The sequence below is a fragment of the Lactuca saligna genome, chromosome 8 (genome assembly GCF_052625555.1).
Source record: "Lactuca saligna cultivar CGN05327 chromosome 8, ASM5262555v1, whole genome shotgun sequence".
Classification (NCBI taxonomy): domain Eukaryota; kingdom Viridiplantae; phylum Streptophyta; class Magnoliopsida; order Asterales; family Asteraceae; genus Lactuca; species Lactuca saligna.
The window spans coordinates 59,946,630-59,965,420 of NC_136424.1; the positions used below are offsets into that span (position 1 = coordinate 59,946,630).

At 32.1% G+C, this 18,791-nt stretch overlaps 2 protein-coding genes across 2 annotated transcripts; one reads left to right on the forward strand and one right to left on the reverse strand.

Annotated features, from left to right (window-relative positions):
* Positions 1-8,549: 8,549 nt before the first annotated feature.
* Positions 8,550-9,955, forward strand: LOC145011151 (transmembrane emp24 domain-containing protein p24delta9-like). Its single transcript, XM_078969789.1, has 4 exons — positions 8,550-8,902; positions 9,220-9,429; positions 9,513-9,589; positions 9,670-9,955. The coding sequence occupies exons 1-4, from the start codon at positions 8,693-8,695 to the stop codon at positions 9,812-9,814; spliced, it is 642 nt and encodes a 213-aa protein (XP_078825915.1). The 5' UTR covers positions 8,550-8,692; the 3' UTR covers positions 9,815-9,955.
* A 4,543-nt stretch (positions 9,956-14,498) lies between these two features.
* Positions 14,499-18,169, reverse strand: LOC145012025 (serine/threonine-protein kinase VIK-like). Its single transcript, XM_078970788.1, has 11 exons — positions 17,761-18,169; positions 17,094-17,168; positions 16,800-16,916; positions 16,619-16,713; positions 16,414-16,534; positions 16,232-16,311; positions 15,902-15,961; positions 15,489-15,610; positions 15,294-15,379; positions 14,931-15,046; positions 14,499-14,836 (listed from the first exon to the last, which is right to left on the reverse strand). Exons 1-11 carry the CDS (start codon positions 18,064-18,066, stop codon positions 14,713-14,715), a joined length of 1,302 nt encoding a protein of 433 aa, XP_078826914.1. The 5' UTR covers positions 18,067-18,169; the 3' UTR covers positions 14,499-14,712.
* Positions 18,170-18,791: the final 622 nt, after the last annotated feature.

The window sequence follows — 18,791 nt, forward strand, 5'->3', positions numbered from 1 at the left end:
CGAAAAGATAAAAATTTTTGGGTTTTCGGGCACTTCGGGACGTATTTCGGGCTTTAGAAATGATACCGGGGTTTCGGGGGAGGTCAAAATAGTCAAAATATAAGTTTAGGGGTGAAAAATGTCAAGTTTTCAAAAGTAGTCGGGAGATCTCGCAGCCCCCCTATTTATAGGGTGCGAGGCCGAGGTCTCCATGGCTGAGAAGCTTCCACGTAGTTGCTTGCGAAGTTCGGACACGTAAGGGAGGCGTGGCAGCGAAGGGGCGAGGCGCGTGGCAACAGCGAGGCGAGACACGGAGGCGGCTACGAGGCTCGGACGTGGCTCTACGAGGTTCGGACACGCGGCGGCCACGAGGCGGCTTCTGATTGGCCGAGGCTTTGGTCCAAGGGAGTTGCGACACGCGTCTGGTCCGGATTCGGCCACGTCCTCGGTGACGCAGCAGCTTCGTGTAAGGTGACGTGTCCGGTTACTGTTCATGCGAAAATTTCTGAATTTTGAGCCTCGAACTTCTAAAATCTATAACTTTCGCATACGAGCTCCATTTTTGACGTTCTTTATATGCACGCATAGCTAAAATCATGCTCTACAACTTTCGTTTAGACTTCATCGGCTAATTTTGACTTTAATTTTAATATTATTATTTTTAACAGATCGGGACAAGAAAATCCGGTAAAAATTCATAACTTCTTCATCCGACGTCCGTTTTCGTCAGTCTTTTTACCGTTGTAATACTATTGACGAGACCTTCGATTCTCGTTTAGGTTGTGTCGGCTAAATTTCGCTCGATCTTAAATTCGAGTATTTAGCTATCTACTGATAAGCTAAAACTTAGAAAAATCATAACTTCGTCATACGAAGTCAGATTTGGGCGTTCTTTGTATCAAACTTCTCGGTTTAACGAATACTACAACTTTAGTTTAGATTGTTAAGGCTAAAAAGCACTTTAGCATAATATTCACTTTTTACGCTTCCCGGTGCTGTGCCGGTTTTGTCGCGAAACTTCGACAGGTCATAACTTCTTCGTTATAACTCGGATTTCGACGTTCTTTATATCTCCGGAATCCTTGTTTCGGCCACTACAACTTTCTCAAAAGATATCGGATTTTTATAATATTTTTTTAAATGCTTATTTTTATTATTAATTAAATAAATCATAATAATTAAGCAAATAAGCATATAATTCACATAATATTCACATAATTCCTCTTTATTACTTCAAAATGAGTTACAAAGGTTGACATAGACTATTACAACTTTATTAATGCTTTTAACCCAAAAACACGGACGTTACAGATAAACTCTAATAAAGAATTTACTTGACTATGACTTGAAATGTTTAAATTAAATGATATCAATGCTTTAGTTATATTAAAAATGAAATTTTTACCCTTGATTTTTGGGTCGTTACAAAATGTTTATAAAATGTTCTTGGAGTTTTTATATTATTATTATTATTATTATTATTATTATTATTATTATTTTGCAAATAAAAAACAAAGATATTGAATTAGAAAATAAAACAAAAAATAAACCAACAAAGACACCTATAAAATTAAGAAATAAATCAGAAATAGTGCTCAAACTTAAATTGAAAGCAGATAGAACTCCGAAATATGGGACCGGAGCTAGTGCAGACAAACTTGTTATCATATACTAGTCTTAAATATTTAATTTTTTATGGATATGTTCCAGCAATTTGGTTTTATTATTATCGGAGGCTTCATAAAGAGCTTCTTTAGGAGTTAAACTTCCATTTGTCCATATTTCAAGAAATAGTATCTCTTTGTTACCATTTTCATAAGAATGAATACTATAATTCGCATTTCGAATAGGCATGTACATATGTTTATGCAAGTAGGTTTTCAATGTGAATGGTAATATATTTTATTTTTAGTCCCCAACATCCAATGACTCGATCGTTGATGATAAGTTGGCAATAACATATGATATAATACATGTTGAATACGAGCAACAACATCTTGTTGACACAACTGCATTAGAAATGACTCGTGATTATCAATGTGTGAAACAATGAATGGTAATAATAAAAATCTCATTACCGCTTTCAGCTGTTGAGGAGTAGAGAAAAGTAGCATTGTATAACATGAAAATGCTTCTCATTACCATGTCTGAAGATACGACAATTTGTGAACACAATGGACATCATAGAAGAAACACGTACGACAAGTCCAACAATAGATAATCGACTTAAAATGACTGATAATGGGTTCGACCTAATTGAGACCTACATGGAATTGTTTAAAAATCATATATACACATCCAGTTTGCACCGGATGCAAGTTTCCGGTTATCCTGGAAATGTAATATAAAAATTTACTATTGTAATGACTTTTTAAACTTAAATATGTAAACGGAACGGTAGGTTATCTAAAATGACAGTGTTTTTCATTAACATTAGTACAAAGATCGATCATTACAAATCCTAATACATACTTATATTGTTTTCCACAAATTAAAAAATTGTAAGGGATGCATATTTTGTTCTCGGGAAATAAAATCTCGTCTAGTTCTAACAACATCTATTAGACGGTCATGTTTTTCACGTAGCTTATCAATCTCTGCATTTACATGTTGAATCCACTTCTTAGCTTCTTTGACCTTTTTCATAGCTTCAACAACCCATTTTTCGTTTTTGTTTACTTGTTTCGCTAGATCGTTTGCAAGTTGATTTAGTGTCCGACCTGCTTCATAATCCCTTTTGTTTGCTTGTTCAACAGCCTTCATAGCATAGAAAATGTCATCATGTATTTTATCTGGTAGTGGGAAATCTGGGTCTTCCAGAAATGGGTTAATATCTAAAACATAGTAATCTTCTTCTTCTTCACAATGTCAAACACCAAACTCATATGAACTCATTCTCAAATTCTTTCTACGTTTAAAATTCATGGTAGGTACATTTTAATAGTCCGCAATGCCATGTTAAAAATAAGTGTCCAAAATGCAATTTCCGAAATCTATGTCTCCGGAATGTGACATTCAGAATGCATGTCCGAAATATTTGTCTGTGACTCATATTCGTCAAGAATCTATGACATATATGATTGATATGATTACACGTGAATGATTGATATGACTTCCATAATGTCAGTCCAGAATGTCCGGAATATCAGTCCAGAATGTCAGTTGAATACGACATGAACCACTATAAACACGTGAATGGAATTATAGAACCTATAGAACTTTGAAATTCTAAACCTTTAGAAGTCCATAGTGGCAGTTAATCAACCCCAACCGTAAACTATACATGAAGAGATCATGATTATATAGTCTTGGATAATAATTAAGGATAATTTGGTTTTCCTCATGCTGCCACATCTAATATACGGTTTGCGATGGGCACACTTGAAAATTTTGTTTCACTTTGAGTTAAATGTTCCACATTATCGAACAAAAAAAGAAGTAAAGGCTAAGATTTTAGACATACGACCAAAGGTAAAGAATTTTATCAAAATTTATCCCAAGCTCGACAACGAATTGATGAATGAAGACGAATAAGTAATTTACAACTGAAAAGGGTCCAATAAAAACAGAAAAATAATGTGGTTGATTTCCATACGCGCATGCTTAGGACAATAATAATATCTTTCATTAATCACTCCAAAAATCGATTATAAACATAATTAGTTGCATATTAAGGGTGAAATGTAATGTCCGAAATGAGATCCGAAATATTACGTCCGAAATGTGGATCCGTATTGCATGTCCGAAATGTGTGTCTGTGACTTCGTGTGTCAAGAATCTAGTAAATGTTTACGGTTTGGGATGATACACATAGTGCAACCTATGAGAGTGTAGTGCCCTCTACAAATGCCATTATATAATTGATTTAAAGTGTCCAAACTTGATACTTAGTTAAATTTACTACTAAAAATTCATTTATCATAAACCAAACAAATGACATACTGTAATTGTGGCACTCAAGGTATTATAAGGACATCAACGACTAGTAATAACCCTAGAATAATATTTTATGCTTATCCTAAAGAGATATACGGGTTACCATTTCATTATTTTAACTTTGAATTAATATTAATTTTACATAATATACGTCATGTGTTTGATATTAAATTTTTAGGGACATAGTCTGAGTTTATCTGTTGGGTTGACTAAGCAAAAGACAATAATTCAACGATGATTTGTAAGTTAGTTCGATTGAAAAGAATCTTGAAACCAAAAATTTGCACTGGAAGATAGCATTAATTTGTAGTTGGATTTTTTTTGGTATTGTTGTGTACAGTTGTAAGCTTTTATGTTTATTAACTAAGTTTATGTAAAACTTATTACTTAGGGGGTGTTTGGATTAGCTTATTAGCTTATTGCTTATAGCTTATTTGTGGTGAGAATAAGCAATAAGCAATAAACATGGGGAGAGATGCTTATTAAAATTAGCTTATTTAGCTTAATAAGCTGGATTTTATCCAAACACTCAAATTAGCTTATTGTGGGAATAAGCAATAAGCATATCTTTTTTTCCTATCCAAACACCCCCTTAATCTATGTAATATGCAATGTTTTCTTGCTTATTGGAATACCATTCTGGATTCACATAATGAATTACAATTACATAGGTAATAAAACAACCATCAAATGGTGTGGTATTTCCCATTTAGATGGAGGGGGAAGAGGGTGAACAGTTTGCTTTGATTAATCAACAACACCAAAAAAAAAAAATTGTGGAACATCCATGTTGACTACATTCCAATGTATGTTAGGGAAATAAGCTAATGCCCATTTTGCATGATCGATGTTGGCAAACACTTCACGAACATCAGGGGTTAGCTGATGAAAGTTTGTTCAAAATTAGACACAATATATGAGTTGGGTGCCATCCAGAACAAATGTTTCAATGTTCTTCTAGAGACGCCTCGTGTGCGCATATACATGAACATACTTTTAGAAGTATACCCATGATAAGAATCAGGGAATACATTGTCTTTGAAAGAACTAATGACATCATCCATATTGGTTATGAATGATACTTCTCTACCCTGCCTGATAGATTCCTTTAACCTAATAAGGAACCATGTATAATAGTAGAGATTATTTTCTACAGCCAGACCAAATGCTGTTGGGAGGTCTAGTTGTTCTCGTCCATAGCCACCACTACGAACATTGTGTTTAGATAGTCCATTCTTAGATGGACACTACCTATGAAGATGACAAGCAACAAGTAGTTGAAGAATGTATACGATTGTATTTTTTGGAACATAAAACAATTAGTTTTGATATAAAAACATTATCAGTTTTAAAGAAACAATAGAAAAGTGGAAACAAAAATATACCACACATCTAATAGCCACAAAACAAGCTTGGAAGCGATCCATCACATGAGTTTTGATATAAGTGTAAGTATGCAAGTTAGTTTGCCTAAGTTTGTGTAGGTAATTAGGTAGTTTGTTAAAGCTTCTTCGTGCTTACTCTTTGGGAACTCATCTTCAAGCGGTTATAAGAGATAATTATGAATTATCGGAGGTAAGGGTATAAGTACATGTAGATGAGTTTCTCAAAGACTAAGCACGAATAAGCTTTTAACAGACTACCTAATTACCTACAACATGTCCAAAACATGTGTCTGTGGCTTCGTATTGTCACTTCACTGTAAGAGGTTGACAATCGTACATAGATTCTTATTTCGGAATGGCAGTCTGGAACATACGAAGATGAGAGCAAGAACAGAGAATCTGGGTGTTATGAATTTCGTGTGTACCATCAAATGAAGACCAAAAATTAGTTAAGTAACATTTCCATTAGAAAACTGTCATCAGACAGTTGTATGTCTGAAAACTGTCACAAAAAACAGTTTGATGTCCGAAACCTGTCACTAATCAGGGTTATTTATATAAGGGTCAAAACAAAGTAAAAAACCGGGTTTATTTCAAAAAATTCAAATTTCTGATGCATTTTTGATACAGCAATATAACCCAAATAAAAATTTTATGCGCTGATCTGTTAGCTCAACCCCAGCTAGGGGCTTTGCCCCTTCGACCCCGCCAGGGGCTGCTGCCCCTTGGACCCCGCTCCCAGGGGCGTTGCCCCCGGACCCCCGTTCGTTTAGGGTTTTACCCCTAAATAACAGTCTACTTTAAATCTTGAATGAACTTAAATAAATGTACACTCCACACCTTTCTTACTTGTTTAATATTCATCAATATTGATTTTTGGTAAACAAGTCAATCCATTACACTTAAATACACATTGATGATACAAATTTACCAACATATGATCATGTATAATATTTTTAAATCATGATAATTTAAAAAATAATAATAACAAATTGACCATACTACAACAGTACCCCCCTAAATATTAACCAGTTAACCCTTAAATTCTTATCATGATGATACCCACCAAAGTCGTTGTTATATCTTTGATTCATCGTTGTACAAGGGTTTGATTTCGATTCGTTCTTCTTTAATGCAGATTTTGTATTTAGGGTTATGGTTTCGATTTTTTAGTTTTTAGAATACGAATTTTGTATTTAGGGTTCCTGGTTTCACATAAACCGACAACCGAAGTTTATGAAGTGACGAGTCTTCCTCAAAGTGTAGGAGTAAAAAAGCATATATTCTCACTAATATTCTATATAGTTTGATATTTGATAACAGTTTGCAAGGCAACAATTACTTCATATATACAAGGACTTTTGCAAATTTATAAACCTTTAACACGATCCTCCCTCAATTTCCCCAGGCGTGTTTCAATTTAGCATTTACAGGGACATGAGCACAATTTGTGTTGTAGTGTGATGATTTGTATGGTTTGGCTCTTAGAACCTTGTTACATTTGCATAGATTTTGACAGCAGATTGATTGTTTCTAGTTTTAGCTAATTTCTTCCGTTTGAAAATGATGTCTTTGAGTTGTTACAACAAGGCTAATGTTAATTTGATTATGAATATGTTGAATTGCAGGTCAACTGCTTACGTTTTTTACTTCTAGAAACACCATATTTCCATTGTTTTTCAATTAAATTATATGGTGTTGTTGGTGATTGAACTAAGTAGAAGTATCATCAAGGTCAAGTTATCTGGCTGCATTTTTCGAAATGTGACAGGTTTAAATGATGTTGTTTGTAGAAGTATTTTAGGGACAATTACTATAATTTGGTCCTAGTTAAAAACCAAACTTTCACTTCAACGCATAATATTTATTTCATTTTCTTTTTCTCTGATGTATTTATCAAGAATTGTATCATACTTTGATTGCTTGAATCCATTACCATTGTTGTAATTTGCACGTGGACCCTTTGATATTCTATTGAGAAGCTCCTAAACTTTGTGAAGAGTTGTTTGATGGGATTTCCATAGAATCAAAAAAACGTTCCATAAAAGTAATAAGCTTCTAGCAACAATTCCATATTAATAATGTACTCTTTGAAGTTGACTTTAATAACATTAAACTTCCAGATGAAGTTAAACCAAATTTGAGAATCTATTAATTCAATTAATGTTGAAAAACATCATATGCGCCCATCATAAACATAACTACAAATGGCGTCAAACGTAAGACACGAAAAATAAATTTGTTATTTTTACATGGTCTTTTGCATGTTAGAGGATTAGAAAGTTACCATTATACCTAAACATGGCCTTCAAGACTCTCTTTGCAGTCATCTTTGGTCAAGCAACAGACAACCTCGATGACATAATGTCTTCCATTATTAGAGTAAAAAATTTACACTTTGGTTGAGAACACTCAATCATGATTTTTAAAAGTCTTTAAAATCCTTCAAAGCTACATTAAAAAAAATAAAAATGTTTTATATGAACAAAATTTAAAGAAAATTTTAAAGATGTATTGATTATAGCATTTCTCTCTAATTCCATATCACATACATTTCTTCGCTTAGAGTGATCTTGATATATGGTGGAGCCTACCATACAACACAATTCTTATATATGATTACGGTCTTGACCATTACAAAAATAGTTCGTGTAAGTCCCATTACACAAAGTAATAGTCCATGTGTAAATTATAACACTAGCTCTATACATAATTCATTGTTCAATATAATAATTGAGTAATCAATATTCCGAACTTACAATCAAAATCGATGACCATAATTTTTATTCACAAGTAGAAAATTATTGATAGCTCATTGTTTCTAACTGACATTTCATAACAATACTGATGTTGATTTAATGATGACAGTGTGAGAGCGACGTACGATCCTTGCTTCTTTGAAGCATGTATACATATACGATCAAATTAGGATTAAATGCGTGATCCAACATGTGCGTGTACGTCTGTGATACGTGAGTTCCAAAAATGTTAGAGACAATGTAACAATGATGTCAACTTGGTTTTTGTTAAAAGAGTATTAATAGTTAGGGGTAATATAGTCGGTCTATTATTTTTTTAAATTAGAATGTTTAAAAAACATAAAAATTGATTATAATATATAAAAAAATGTTTAAATAAAGGTTGAGGCAAATAAGTTTAAGGACTATGATTATATTATACAATATTTTGTGGATTAATAAGGATACATATAACCTTTTTATTATTATTTTGGTAATCAAATCTAAAAGGTTTGATGTTGAAAGGCCATGGACTCTTGGTTGATTCGGAGTCTTGGTTCTTCAAAGCTTCCAACATAACCACATCATCTCTTTCTCCTTCTCGCCTAGAATTTAGCTAAAACCTGCAAACCCAATCAAAACCTCTGCTTAACCATGAAGCTACCAAAATTTATGTTCGCTGGCGTTCTAATCTTAGGGTTTCTATCCATAGTCGCACAATCCATCCGTTTCGAGATCGAATCAGGCCATACAAAATGCATATCGGAAGACATCAAAAGCAATTCTATGACAGTCGGTCACTACTCCGTAGTTAATCCCAACGAAGGACAGCCATTACCTGAATCCCACAAATTCACTATCAGGGTAAATCAAATACAATCAAATAAATGACTCAGAAATTTTCACTTTCTTAAGCTCGAAATCGTCAATTACGATGTACATCTTTTGTCCCAATTCGATAACTTGAGTTTTATCATGCATTTGCTTTTCTTGTATAGAGAATTCTGATGTTGCAGAGTTCTGAACTTTGTTTAATTACTAGTGGAGATGTCAATTTTGGTTTTTCTGTTTTGGGATTTCGTGTTTATGTGGTCAAATTTGAGCGAATTTTGGGATGAAGACGTGATTTTGTCACACGCTAAACATGATCTGATTGAACTTGTTCTTCCTTCGTAACTCAGGTGACTTCGGTGTACGGGAACTCCTATCACTACGCCGATCATGTACAGTCGGGACAGTTTGCATTTCAGGCTACTGAGGGAGGGGATTACATGGCATGCTTTTTTGCCATCGATCATCATCCCTCCATTAAAATTCCTATCGAGTTCGATTGGAGATCTGGCTTGGCTGCTAAAGATTGGTCTAATGTAGCCAAAAAAGGTTCTGTAGATGTAAGTATTCTTCCCACAATGCATACAATCAATCATCAATGCGATAAATCAAATTTCAATCGGTAAATTAGTTCTTTTTATAGGCAATGGAGTTGGAGCTAAAAAAGCTTGCAGACTTCGTGAGTTCCATTCATGAAGAGATGTTTTATCTCCGAGAAAGGTGATTCAACAATCTTTGTGTTTCGATTGCTGCAGTTATTTAAGGTTAATGGGAGGTGATTTATTGTGTGGTTGTTACAGGGAACATGATATGCAAGAGCTTAATAACAAGACAAATTCAAGAATGGCGTTATTGAGTTTTCTTTCACTGTTCGTCTGCTTGTCAGTTGCAGGTTTGCAAGTATGGCATTTGAAATCATTTTTTGAAAAGAAGAAGCTCATTTAGTTCCATAGCATCAAGGTTAATAGCTGTTGTAGACTTTTTTTTTTTTTTTTTTTTTTTTTTTTTTTTTTTTTTTAAAGCATGAGATCTTGTAGTTTGTTGTTGAATACAATATAGACTTGTTATATACCACTTAATTATATGGATTGTTTTTTTAATATTAAAAAGTTTTTTTAATATTAAAAAGTTTTTTTTTTTAATAAATGTTAATTCCAATAATGTGTTAAGGACGTTTTTATATGAATATTTCAAAAAAATAAAATTTAATTCAACAAAACATTGAATATTTCAAGAAAAAAGTTAATTCAACAAAAAAACACGTTTAACAATGTTTTTAATTTCTTATAACCAAAAAATAAAACTTAATCTTGTTTTGTTGTATATAGTTTTTATCATTTGTTACGCATTACTTCAATTATTGTATTTTAGGATATCATACTAGCTAAACTATTGTATGTTTTAGGTATCTTGCCATTCAAAATATGTAATTAGTTCTTGTTAATGGAGAGTATCGTGTATTCTTTTTTTTTTTTTTTTTTTTTTTTTTTTTTTTTAATTTCCAGTTAATAGTATTTGAAGCCTAGGCAATATTTGAATATCAATAAAATGATGTTTAGAGTGTAATGAATAATTGATACATGTAGTTAAACGAGTCAAAGTTTAATAAATTTTAAAGGTTAAAAATAAAGTCCAATAGGAAAAGGGATGCGGATGTTTAGAGTGTAACGAATAATTGATACATCTGGTTAAAATTAATAGACAAAACTTCAAAAATGGTCCATGTGGTTTCCGATAATATCAAATTCATAAGTTCAAAAAATCTTACAGATGGTCCATGTGGTTTCAAAACTTTTAACATTTAATCCTTCCAGCTAACTTCGTTAGCTTTTGGCCGTTAAGTGGAGGGTATTTATGTCATTTCGCTACACAGAGACCATTTATGAGGTTTTTAATTACTTTTTTTTTTAAATAAATAAATATTTAATATTTAATATGCAAGGGGTCCCACCCCATCTCTCTCTCTCTCTCTCTCTCTCTCGATTTTATCAAGTCAAAATCAATTTTACCATGAATCTGATACAAAATCTTCATTAGTTACCTCTTTCATTTGATTCTTGTAGATTAGAACAAATAGGGAAAACCATACAAAGAAAAAACCCAGAATAAACTCCAGCCTCCACCTCAATCGTGGTCCTCCTGCTCTGCCACTCCATTTCTTGTTGAAACCCACCTCCAATGCCACTATCTTTTTAGCGATGACACCAATCTTCACTGCCATCTCCATCGTTCTTATCCTCGTTCTTCAACTTATGTCTTCACTGATGTTTGTTAGCAAGAAGCATGCTCCAATATGATTGTATTGACCATATTGTGTTTGTAATTGACAAGGGAAGCAAAGAATGAAAGGTGATAGATCTGATTGACTTTAAGTAGTAAGGTCTCAACAAAATCGTGTCAAATTAGCTCAAATCCAGGGTTCTAGAGCACCCAGCAATCGACGGAGGCAGAGATGGGTGGTGGTGTTGGTTGGAATACGAAGAAAGGAAGAAGATGATGATGTTCGTAAGAAAGAAGACGGGTGCATCCCCAACCATTTACAGAGACGAAATCCTTTGTAGACCTTCTTCGTTTTCTTTCCTATTTCTTCTCCACTACTTCCGATGAACATTTGACACCCCAAACATTGATCTGGGATTCGCATTCTTCAGCGACAGATGGCTCTAAGAATTTCATGTTTGACACAGATTTCATGTTCCATTTGACACAGATTTCATGTTCCACCAGTGACAGCTGGCTCTAAGAATTTCCGATTACTGTTCTTCCTCCCTACCCTTCACAATGAAGATGACTATGCAAGGGAGATAAAACCCATGATTTCCTCGCATTACATACAGATAATCCAACATAATCTTTCATAATCTTTATGGATCAAATCAAATTCGAAGGGATTACAATTTGGGGATGAAGCGTAGGGTTTTGGGTGGGTAATAAATCAAACAATCTTCAAGGTTTTTAATCTTGCAGAAATAAGCCTCCAACCAACAATTTATCATTGATGTTTCCTGTATCAGATGTTATGAGTTCATGTGGTTGATTGGATAACCATAAAGAAGAATCAAAATATGAGTTTAGAGGATTAACACATACAGACACACTTATTTCGAGTATGAACCCAGTGTGAGATTTCCGATGAGAGATGGTTATCTACGGGTAACAACAATGATTCAGAATGTGCTACAAACTAAATATACTTGTATTTTGTAGGTTCTTTTGGTCTCTATACACATTGATTTCTTATAAGTGTTTTGATATAGACGAAATTAGAGAGAGAGAGAGGGAAAGAGAGAGAGAGAGAGAGAGAGAGAGAGAGAGAGAGAAAGAGAGAGAGAGGTGGGACCCTTTAATATTAAACAATTAGTTTTTCTTTTTAAAATAAGACAAATCTTTATAAATGGTCTCTGTGGCAGCGAAATAACATAAATACCCTCCACTTAACGGCCAAAAGCTAACGGAGTTAGCCGGAAGGACCAAATGTTAAAAGTTTTGAAACCACAAGGACCATCTGTGAGGTTTTTTGAACTTAGGGACTAAACTTGATATTTTCGAAAACCACAGGAACCATTTTGAAGTTTTGTCAAATTAATATTTTGTTTTTGTTTAAGAAACCAAGCCACATGAGAATTAGCATATTTTAATATACAATCTCAAAATTCGTGATTTAAAATTAGAGCTGGTAAAAATCAATCCAACCCGTCAACCCAACCCAAAATTAGCGTTTTGGGTTGAGATTTTCAACACATTTAAGTTAAATGAATCAATCCGTCTAACCTATTTAACTAAATAGGTTGAGTTCGATAAAAATTATCAACCCATTTTCAACTCACCAACCCATTTAACTTTAATATATCCTTAATTTACTATTTATTTTAATATTATCATGTATTAATCAAAGTATTAATGTATAAATTAAAATGTTGTATTATTATTTGTGTTTTAAAAAAATATAATCATAATTCTCATCTTTTTTTTACTTATCCTCAAAAATACTAGCCACTCTACAAAATCCATTTGAAATTAAATATGTTTTATGTTATATGATCAAATTATTCAAATTTGTAAATTGTGATTGTGTTTTTGTTGTACTTTGAAATTTTATTTATGTTTGAAACGGATTTATATAGTATAATCTTTAGTTAATGTATTAAATTTTTTGATTTTAAATAAGTAAACCTAAGTTTAACTCATTTATTTAATAGGTTGGATCGAGAACTACATAAATGGTTCAACCCGGTGGCAACATATTTATCTATAAAGTTGAGTTAGGTTGGAAATATCAATACATTTAAATAAACAGGTTGGGTTGGATTGATATTTTCAACCCAGTTAATAAATAGGTTGAACCCGAACCCAACCCAGATCGATCCGTTGTCAGCTCTATTTAAAACAAGTTGTTTATTTTTTAGATGATTTTTTATTCCTATTTTTAGTATCGTAAATAGAATAAAAACTAATAATAAATAATAATTTTTAATAAAATGTTGGGTATGCATAAAGCGTACACAGTTGGAATTGGATTGGGCCATTAGGCTGGGGTTATGGTGCACAAGAGGATAAAAAAGCGGATCATTTCGTTTTTCCCCTAACAAAGATAACCCAGTTTGATCAAAACTAGATTGGTTTAAAACCAAGTTTGTGTTCTAAAAAGCGGAACCTCTAACCGATTTTTTAATAACGTATATTTTCATTATTAAATTTTGTGTCAGAATTTAATGATATTTGTATGATTGATCACAAAAACACCAAAAAACAAAACTCAACGTTTAAGATGTCAAAATGTATATATATATATATATATATATATATATATATATATATATATATATATATATATATATATATATATATATATATATATATATATATATATATATATATATATATATATATATATATATATATATATATATATATATATATATATATATAGAGGTTAAAGTGAATATACCTAATAACCTTATATAAACTTAGGTACCTAACCACATCATACTACCTAATTTTGTATCATATGTGCATTGTAATCACACAAAGTTCTTAAAACTCAACCTCATAACTTGATTGCTTCCAAAATCTTTGAACTTTCACCATTATCTTCCTTCAAATGACGTTTTTCTATCGGAGACCCTCTGGTGGGCTTCATATACTACCGTTACAAATCAAATAGTGTAGGAGGAATACAATGGTGAATGTCTGAAAATCTTTGAAGTAAATCAAGTTAAAGGTTGAAGTTTAAGAATCTTCGACGATTGCAATGGAAATATAATGCAAAACAATGTAATATAATGTGGTTAGGTACCTAAGCTTATATAAGGTTATTAGGTATATTCACTTTACCCATATATATATATATATATATATATATATATATATATATATATATATATATATATATATATATATATATATATATATATATATATATATACCAAATTTTGATTTGTAATACATCTTACATTCTTACCCAACTTATTGGACTATTAAATATGACTACGACATAACTTTATCAAACAAATTGTCCTTTTAACTTAAAAAAATAATAAATGCACTACAATTTGCAACATCATCTTTAAGGAAAAAGGACAATAAACATAGCATTTACAAGGCAAGAATCATAAAGTAGCAAAGCAAATGCAAACAACTAAAATGTATTTCCATTCCAAGCAACAACAATTTTGTGTGGTATAAACAATAAGATTTCATTATTAAAAAAAAAAAAAAAAAAAAAAAATCTGAAAATTCGTCAAGTTCCTCAATACTTACCTGAAAACCTTTGGTGTAAGTAAAACTGGCTATTTAGATATATATATATATTTTTTCAGAAATAGATGATGATAAATTTGTTACTAATTAAAAAGATGCCAATGATGATCTGGGTGTATCGTTTCCTTAATTTTTTCAAGCTTCTTTAAAATTTCCAAAAAAGAAGGTCTCTTGTTCATATCTGCTGCCCAACAATTCTCGATCAACCTACCAAATATCATCATACCAATTACAATTAAATTATGTTTAAATTTATTTACCCTAATATTATATTATTATAAATTAATTATAACTGACTTACTCTTTCAATTCAGGGGTGTAACCTTTTGCTCTAAATGCAGGTCTGTTTCCTTCTGCTACATATTTTGCTGCTTCATAAGCTTCAAAATTTGATAATGGTGGCTCACCTTCAATCATCTATTTAAAAAAAACAAAACATCATTGTCAAAAAATCTACTATTTGCAATTCTGGTCCCCAAGTATAGCTCTTTTTTCAAGTTTAGTCCCAAAAAGTTTTCTTTTCCAAATCTGGTCCCTTATCTGAGGTTTTTGTAACATTTTTGGTCCATGAAGTAAAAAAAACTACTTCTGGGACCAAAACTGCAAAAATGAACTAAACTCAGGGACCAAAAATGTACTTTTTATCTAATAAAAAAGAAATTACCTCGAATAATATCATCGCAAAAGAGAAGACATCGACTTTTTTGTCATATTTTCTGTGCTTGAAGACTTCAGGAGCCATGTAACGATCTATATATTGCATACCATGAAAAAAAAAACGATTAATGAAAATTCAAATAAATATTATAAGGGAAAAGTAAAACTATATGATATAAATAAATAAATAAATGGTGCATACAGCTTCCAGTTTCTCCAGTCATTTTATAAATATCATGAGAATTTTGAACCCTGATTAGTTTGCTAAGTCCAAAGTCTCCAACTTTTAGATGATCTGCATTAGTGTTCACTAAAAGAACATTCCTGAATCAAAAACAAAAACAATAAAAATCAATATATTTTATATCTTTAAAAAAGATTATTTTTGTTGACTTTCAAAAGGACACAAATATCAAAGATCATTTAAATACTAATGTCAACCATTGTTAAAAAAATATGATGTATGTTTAAAAAGATAACACATTATAAGGGAGGACTTTTTATAACATTTAAGATAGATAAGGTTGAAGATTGGAGAAAGTTTTTTTACAGTAGGTTTTTGTTAAAAAAAATTAGTTGAAAGCTGACGTGGCAAAAGTAATAAGGTAAACAAACCTTGGTTTTAGATCCCTATGAACAATGACATTAGGCTCATTATGAAGATAAGCCATTCCTCTGTAGACATAAAAAGTAAACAAACACAAACTTAGTACTTTACTCTTTTACCAATATAGGCAATATACTTACATTTATTTACCATAATACCCATGTAGTTTTATTTTTTATCAATAATAGCAGAATGTATCAAATAAACTAATAAAGTATAAGGCCCATAAATATTATAGCTAAAAGAAAATTACATTGCTCATATTGATAGTGAGAATAAAAAAATGTTGATATTTCCTGTAATTTGTGTATCATATTCATAAATAAATAAAAAGGTACCTTGCAATGTCTAAAGCAAAGTTTATAGCTGTTGTTGGACTTAGTGCACCCTTCTCTTTTAAGCACTGGTGAAGATCACCCTGCATCCATATATCAATTTTCAGACCTTGAAACCTTATAAAATGTTTTTATTTGTTATTTTTTATTTTTTATGTGATGTTAGAATTAATTTATTTATATACCCCTCGTAGATACTCGGTTATCAGCATTAATGGCTTCTTTTCAGTAACAGCTCCAAGAAATTGCACGATATTAGGGTGGCGAAGTTTGACAAGCAAATTGACCTCATGCCTGAAGTCCTGACTGGATTCACAAGGTGATAAAATATTATTTTTTTAATTCGAAGAGTAAAATTATATCATTATTGATAAACATAAGAAGACTCACATCACCAATTTGTCATCTGAGAGACTTGGAAGTATACGTTTTACAGCTACTGGTGTTCCACGCCAACTTGCTCTCACAATTTCACCAAAGGAACCCTAATTTGATGAACTAGTTATTATCACTAAAGTCAATCATTAAGATGAAAAAAGATATATAAAGATTAAAGAAAAAGAAAGCAGACCTTTCCTATCATGTGTGAGTTTGTGAAGTCCAGCTCAACAGGATCAATTTCCCAGTCACACTTATTTGGGAGAGGTGGTGGGACAGGTCTTGGTTCAAAATGGCTTCCATTTTGGCCCTGTATAAAAGATGCCAAATTCTTTAGGCCTATAAAAGGATATAAAGATCACCTTAACATGTGCAAGATAACATGTTATGTTTTGGTAAGTGCATTCTTTACTGAAAATGTAAAGGTGTGCAACATGACATGCATCATAAAGTATAATCAAAATAGAGTGATGAGTGTTGAACTTACATATGATAGGCCACCATAAGACTTTAGTAACTCAATCATGTTATATTTTCTAGCTCCTTCTGCATCAGCTAGAGGCTGTCATGAGTTTGAATCAAGTAATGTGAGTTGGTCAAATGTGTTGAAAGCTTAGAATAAGTCAAGATTAACTCAGTAATCAATTGTCTGAAACTATTAGAAAGATCGAGAAGAAGCTGAATGTATTGCATATTAACGAGTGGGCATAAACTCTCCTAATCTTGGTTTGTTTGTAACACATGTACACTCACATACATATTGGCTTAGCTATGTGTGTTCCTGATATAAGCTATCTCCTAATGTGCAAAAGCTAAGAGTACCTCTGCAAGGCTGCAAACAACACCTTGATCACTCATTGTGCCTTACTTCTTTTATCCAAAGATTATAGACACAGATTCGAAAGCTTATTTCTCCCCAGTGATGAACGAAAACCTTACTTGTTCTGTTGTTCAACGAACTTTCAATTACACTTCTAAAATATAAGCATAAAGGATTGTAGGAACTCAAACAATTCAAGTGAACCCTGGCAATTCGTTTCTTAGATTTCACCGATCTCAATTGAATTGCAACAATTCCTCAATTACAAGCATCTTAAACTACAACTGAGTAGAAAAATTAGTATTCAATTTGTTTGCAGTGTGTACATTCTTACCGTGTTTTTCCAGCGATCTTGCGCGTTAACGTCGGCACCGTACTCAATCAAGCATTTAGCAACTTCGATCCATCCATGAAGCGAAGCAACGTGAAGCGGAGTTCGATTATCATAATCCCTGGCTTGAACCAAAGACTGATCTTCCTCCAACAGCTTTCTCACGGCAGCTGGATCGTTCTGGTGAGCGTGCCACAGTATCAACGACGTTCGGCTCACTTTAGCCTTATCCCTCTTCTTCCCCACCGCCGGCGCCGGCGCTGGCGCATCTCCGGCTGAATGTCCAGAGCTTCCTTCGCTCCCACTCATTCAATTTCTCAGATCGGAGATGGAAAATTGAGGTTAAATATTTGATTCGCTGCTTTTTTGGGTTCAATGATGTATCAACCGATTTATAAGAATTTAAATATTATTAAAAAAAAAACTAAAAAAGTGAGCGAATTTCATTTCCCACTGTCGAGTGACCAACATTATTTCTTGTTATATACAGCATGACAACACCCATCAAATTCCGTAAATAAATACTTTTTATATAATTTTCTTTATTGATAATTATTTATTCAATCATATATCTAATTAAATCAATATTTGACTGTGAGGCACATTTTAAAAATCTAACTCAATAAAAGCTTTAGAGATGTATCAAATATTAGAGACTTTTAAATGTTATATTATACTGTCTAAATTTAATCAAAATAGATCTAACCTTTAAATGGACTCGATAAAAGGTATATCAAACGGTCTTTAGAAAGGTAAAAATTCTATAAAAACTATTTGCGTTTTTGTTTTTTTATATAAAAACATTTATTATACTGTTTATATATTATATATATTTGATAGTAAAATAATTGAATATATACCAAGTTACGATATTTCTCTTAGATATTATTTTGGGATTATCCATAATTCCAAGGGTTTCAAAATTTTTGATGCGTCGTTATTTGGATATATCCCAACTCAAATAACTATATGAAAATAACTGTACTTATTCATTATTTTTCAATAAAATATTACAACTTTATCAAAAAAACAGT

What these genes read in the sequence shown, in the direction of transcription:
- LOC145011151 (XM_078969789.1), top strand. Translation starts at nt 8,693, where the DNA reads ATGAAGCTACCAAAATTTATGTTCGCTGGCGTTCTAATCTTAGGGTTT. An exon ending in CCCACAAATTCACTATCAGG is followed by an intron (nt 8,903 to 9,219) that starts GTAAATCAAATA and finishes TTCGTAACTCAG; the next exon opens with GTGACTTCGGTGTACGGGAA. An exon ending in ATGTTTTATCTCCGAGAAAG is followed by an intron (nt 9,590 to 9,669) that starts GTGATTCAACAA and finishes TGGTTGTTACAG; the next exon opens with GGAACATGATATGCAAGAGC.
- LOC145012025 (XM_078970788.1), bottom strand. Translation starts at nt 18,066, where the DNA reads ATGAGTGGGAGCGAAGGAAGCTCTGGACATTCAGCCGGAGATGCGCCA. An exon ending in ACTCACACATGATAGGAAAG is followed by an intron (nt 16,714 to 16,799) that starts GTCTGCTTTCTT and finishes TCATCAAATTAG; the next exon opens with GGTTCCTTTGGTGAAATTGT. An exon ending in CATAGGGATCTAAAACCAAG is followed by an intron (nt 15,611 to 15,901) that starts GTTTGTTTACCT and finishes TTTTTGATTCAG; the next exon opens with GAATGTTCTTTTAGTGAACA.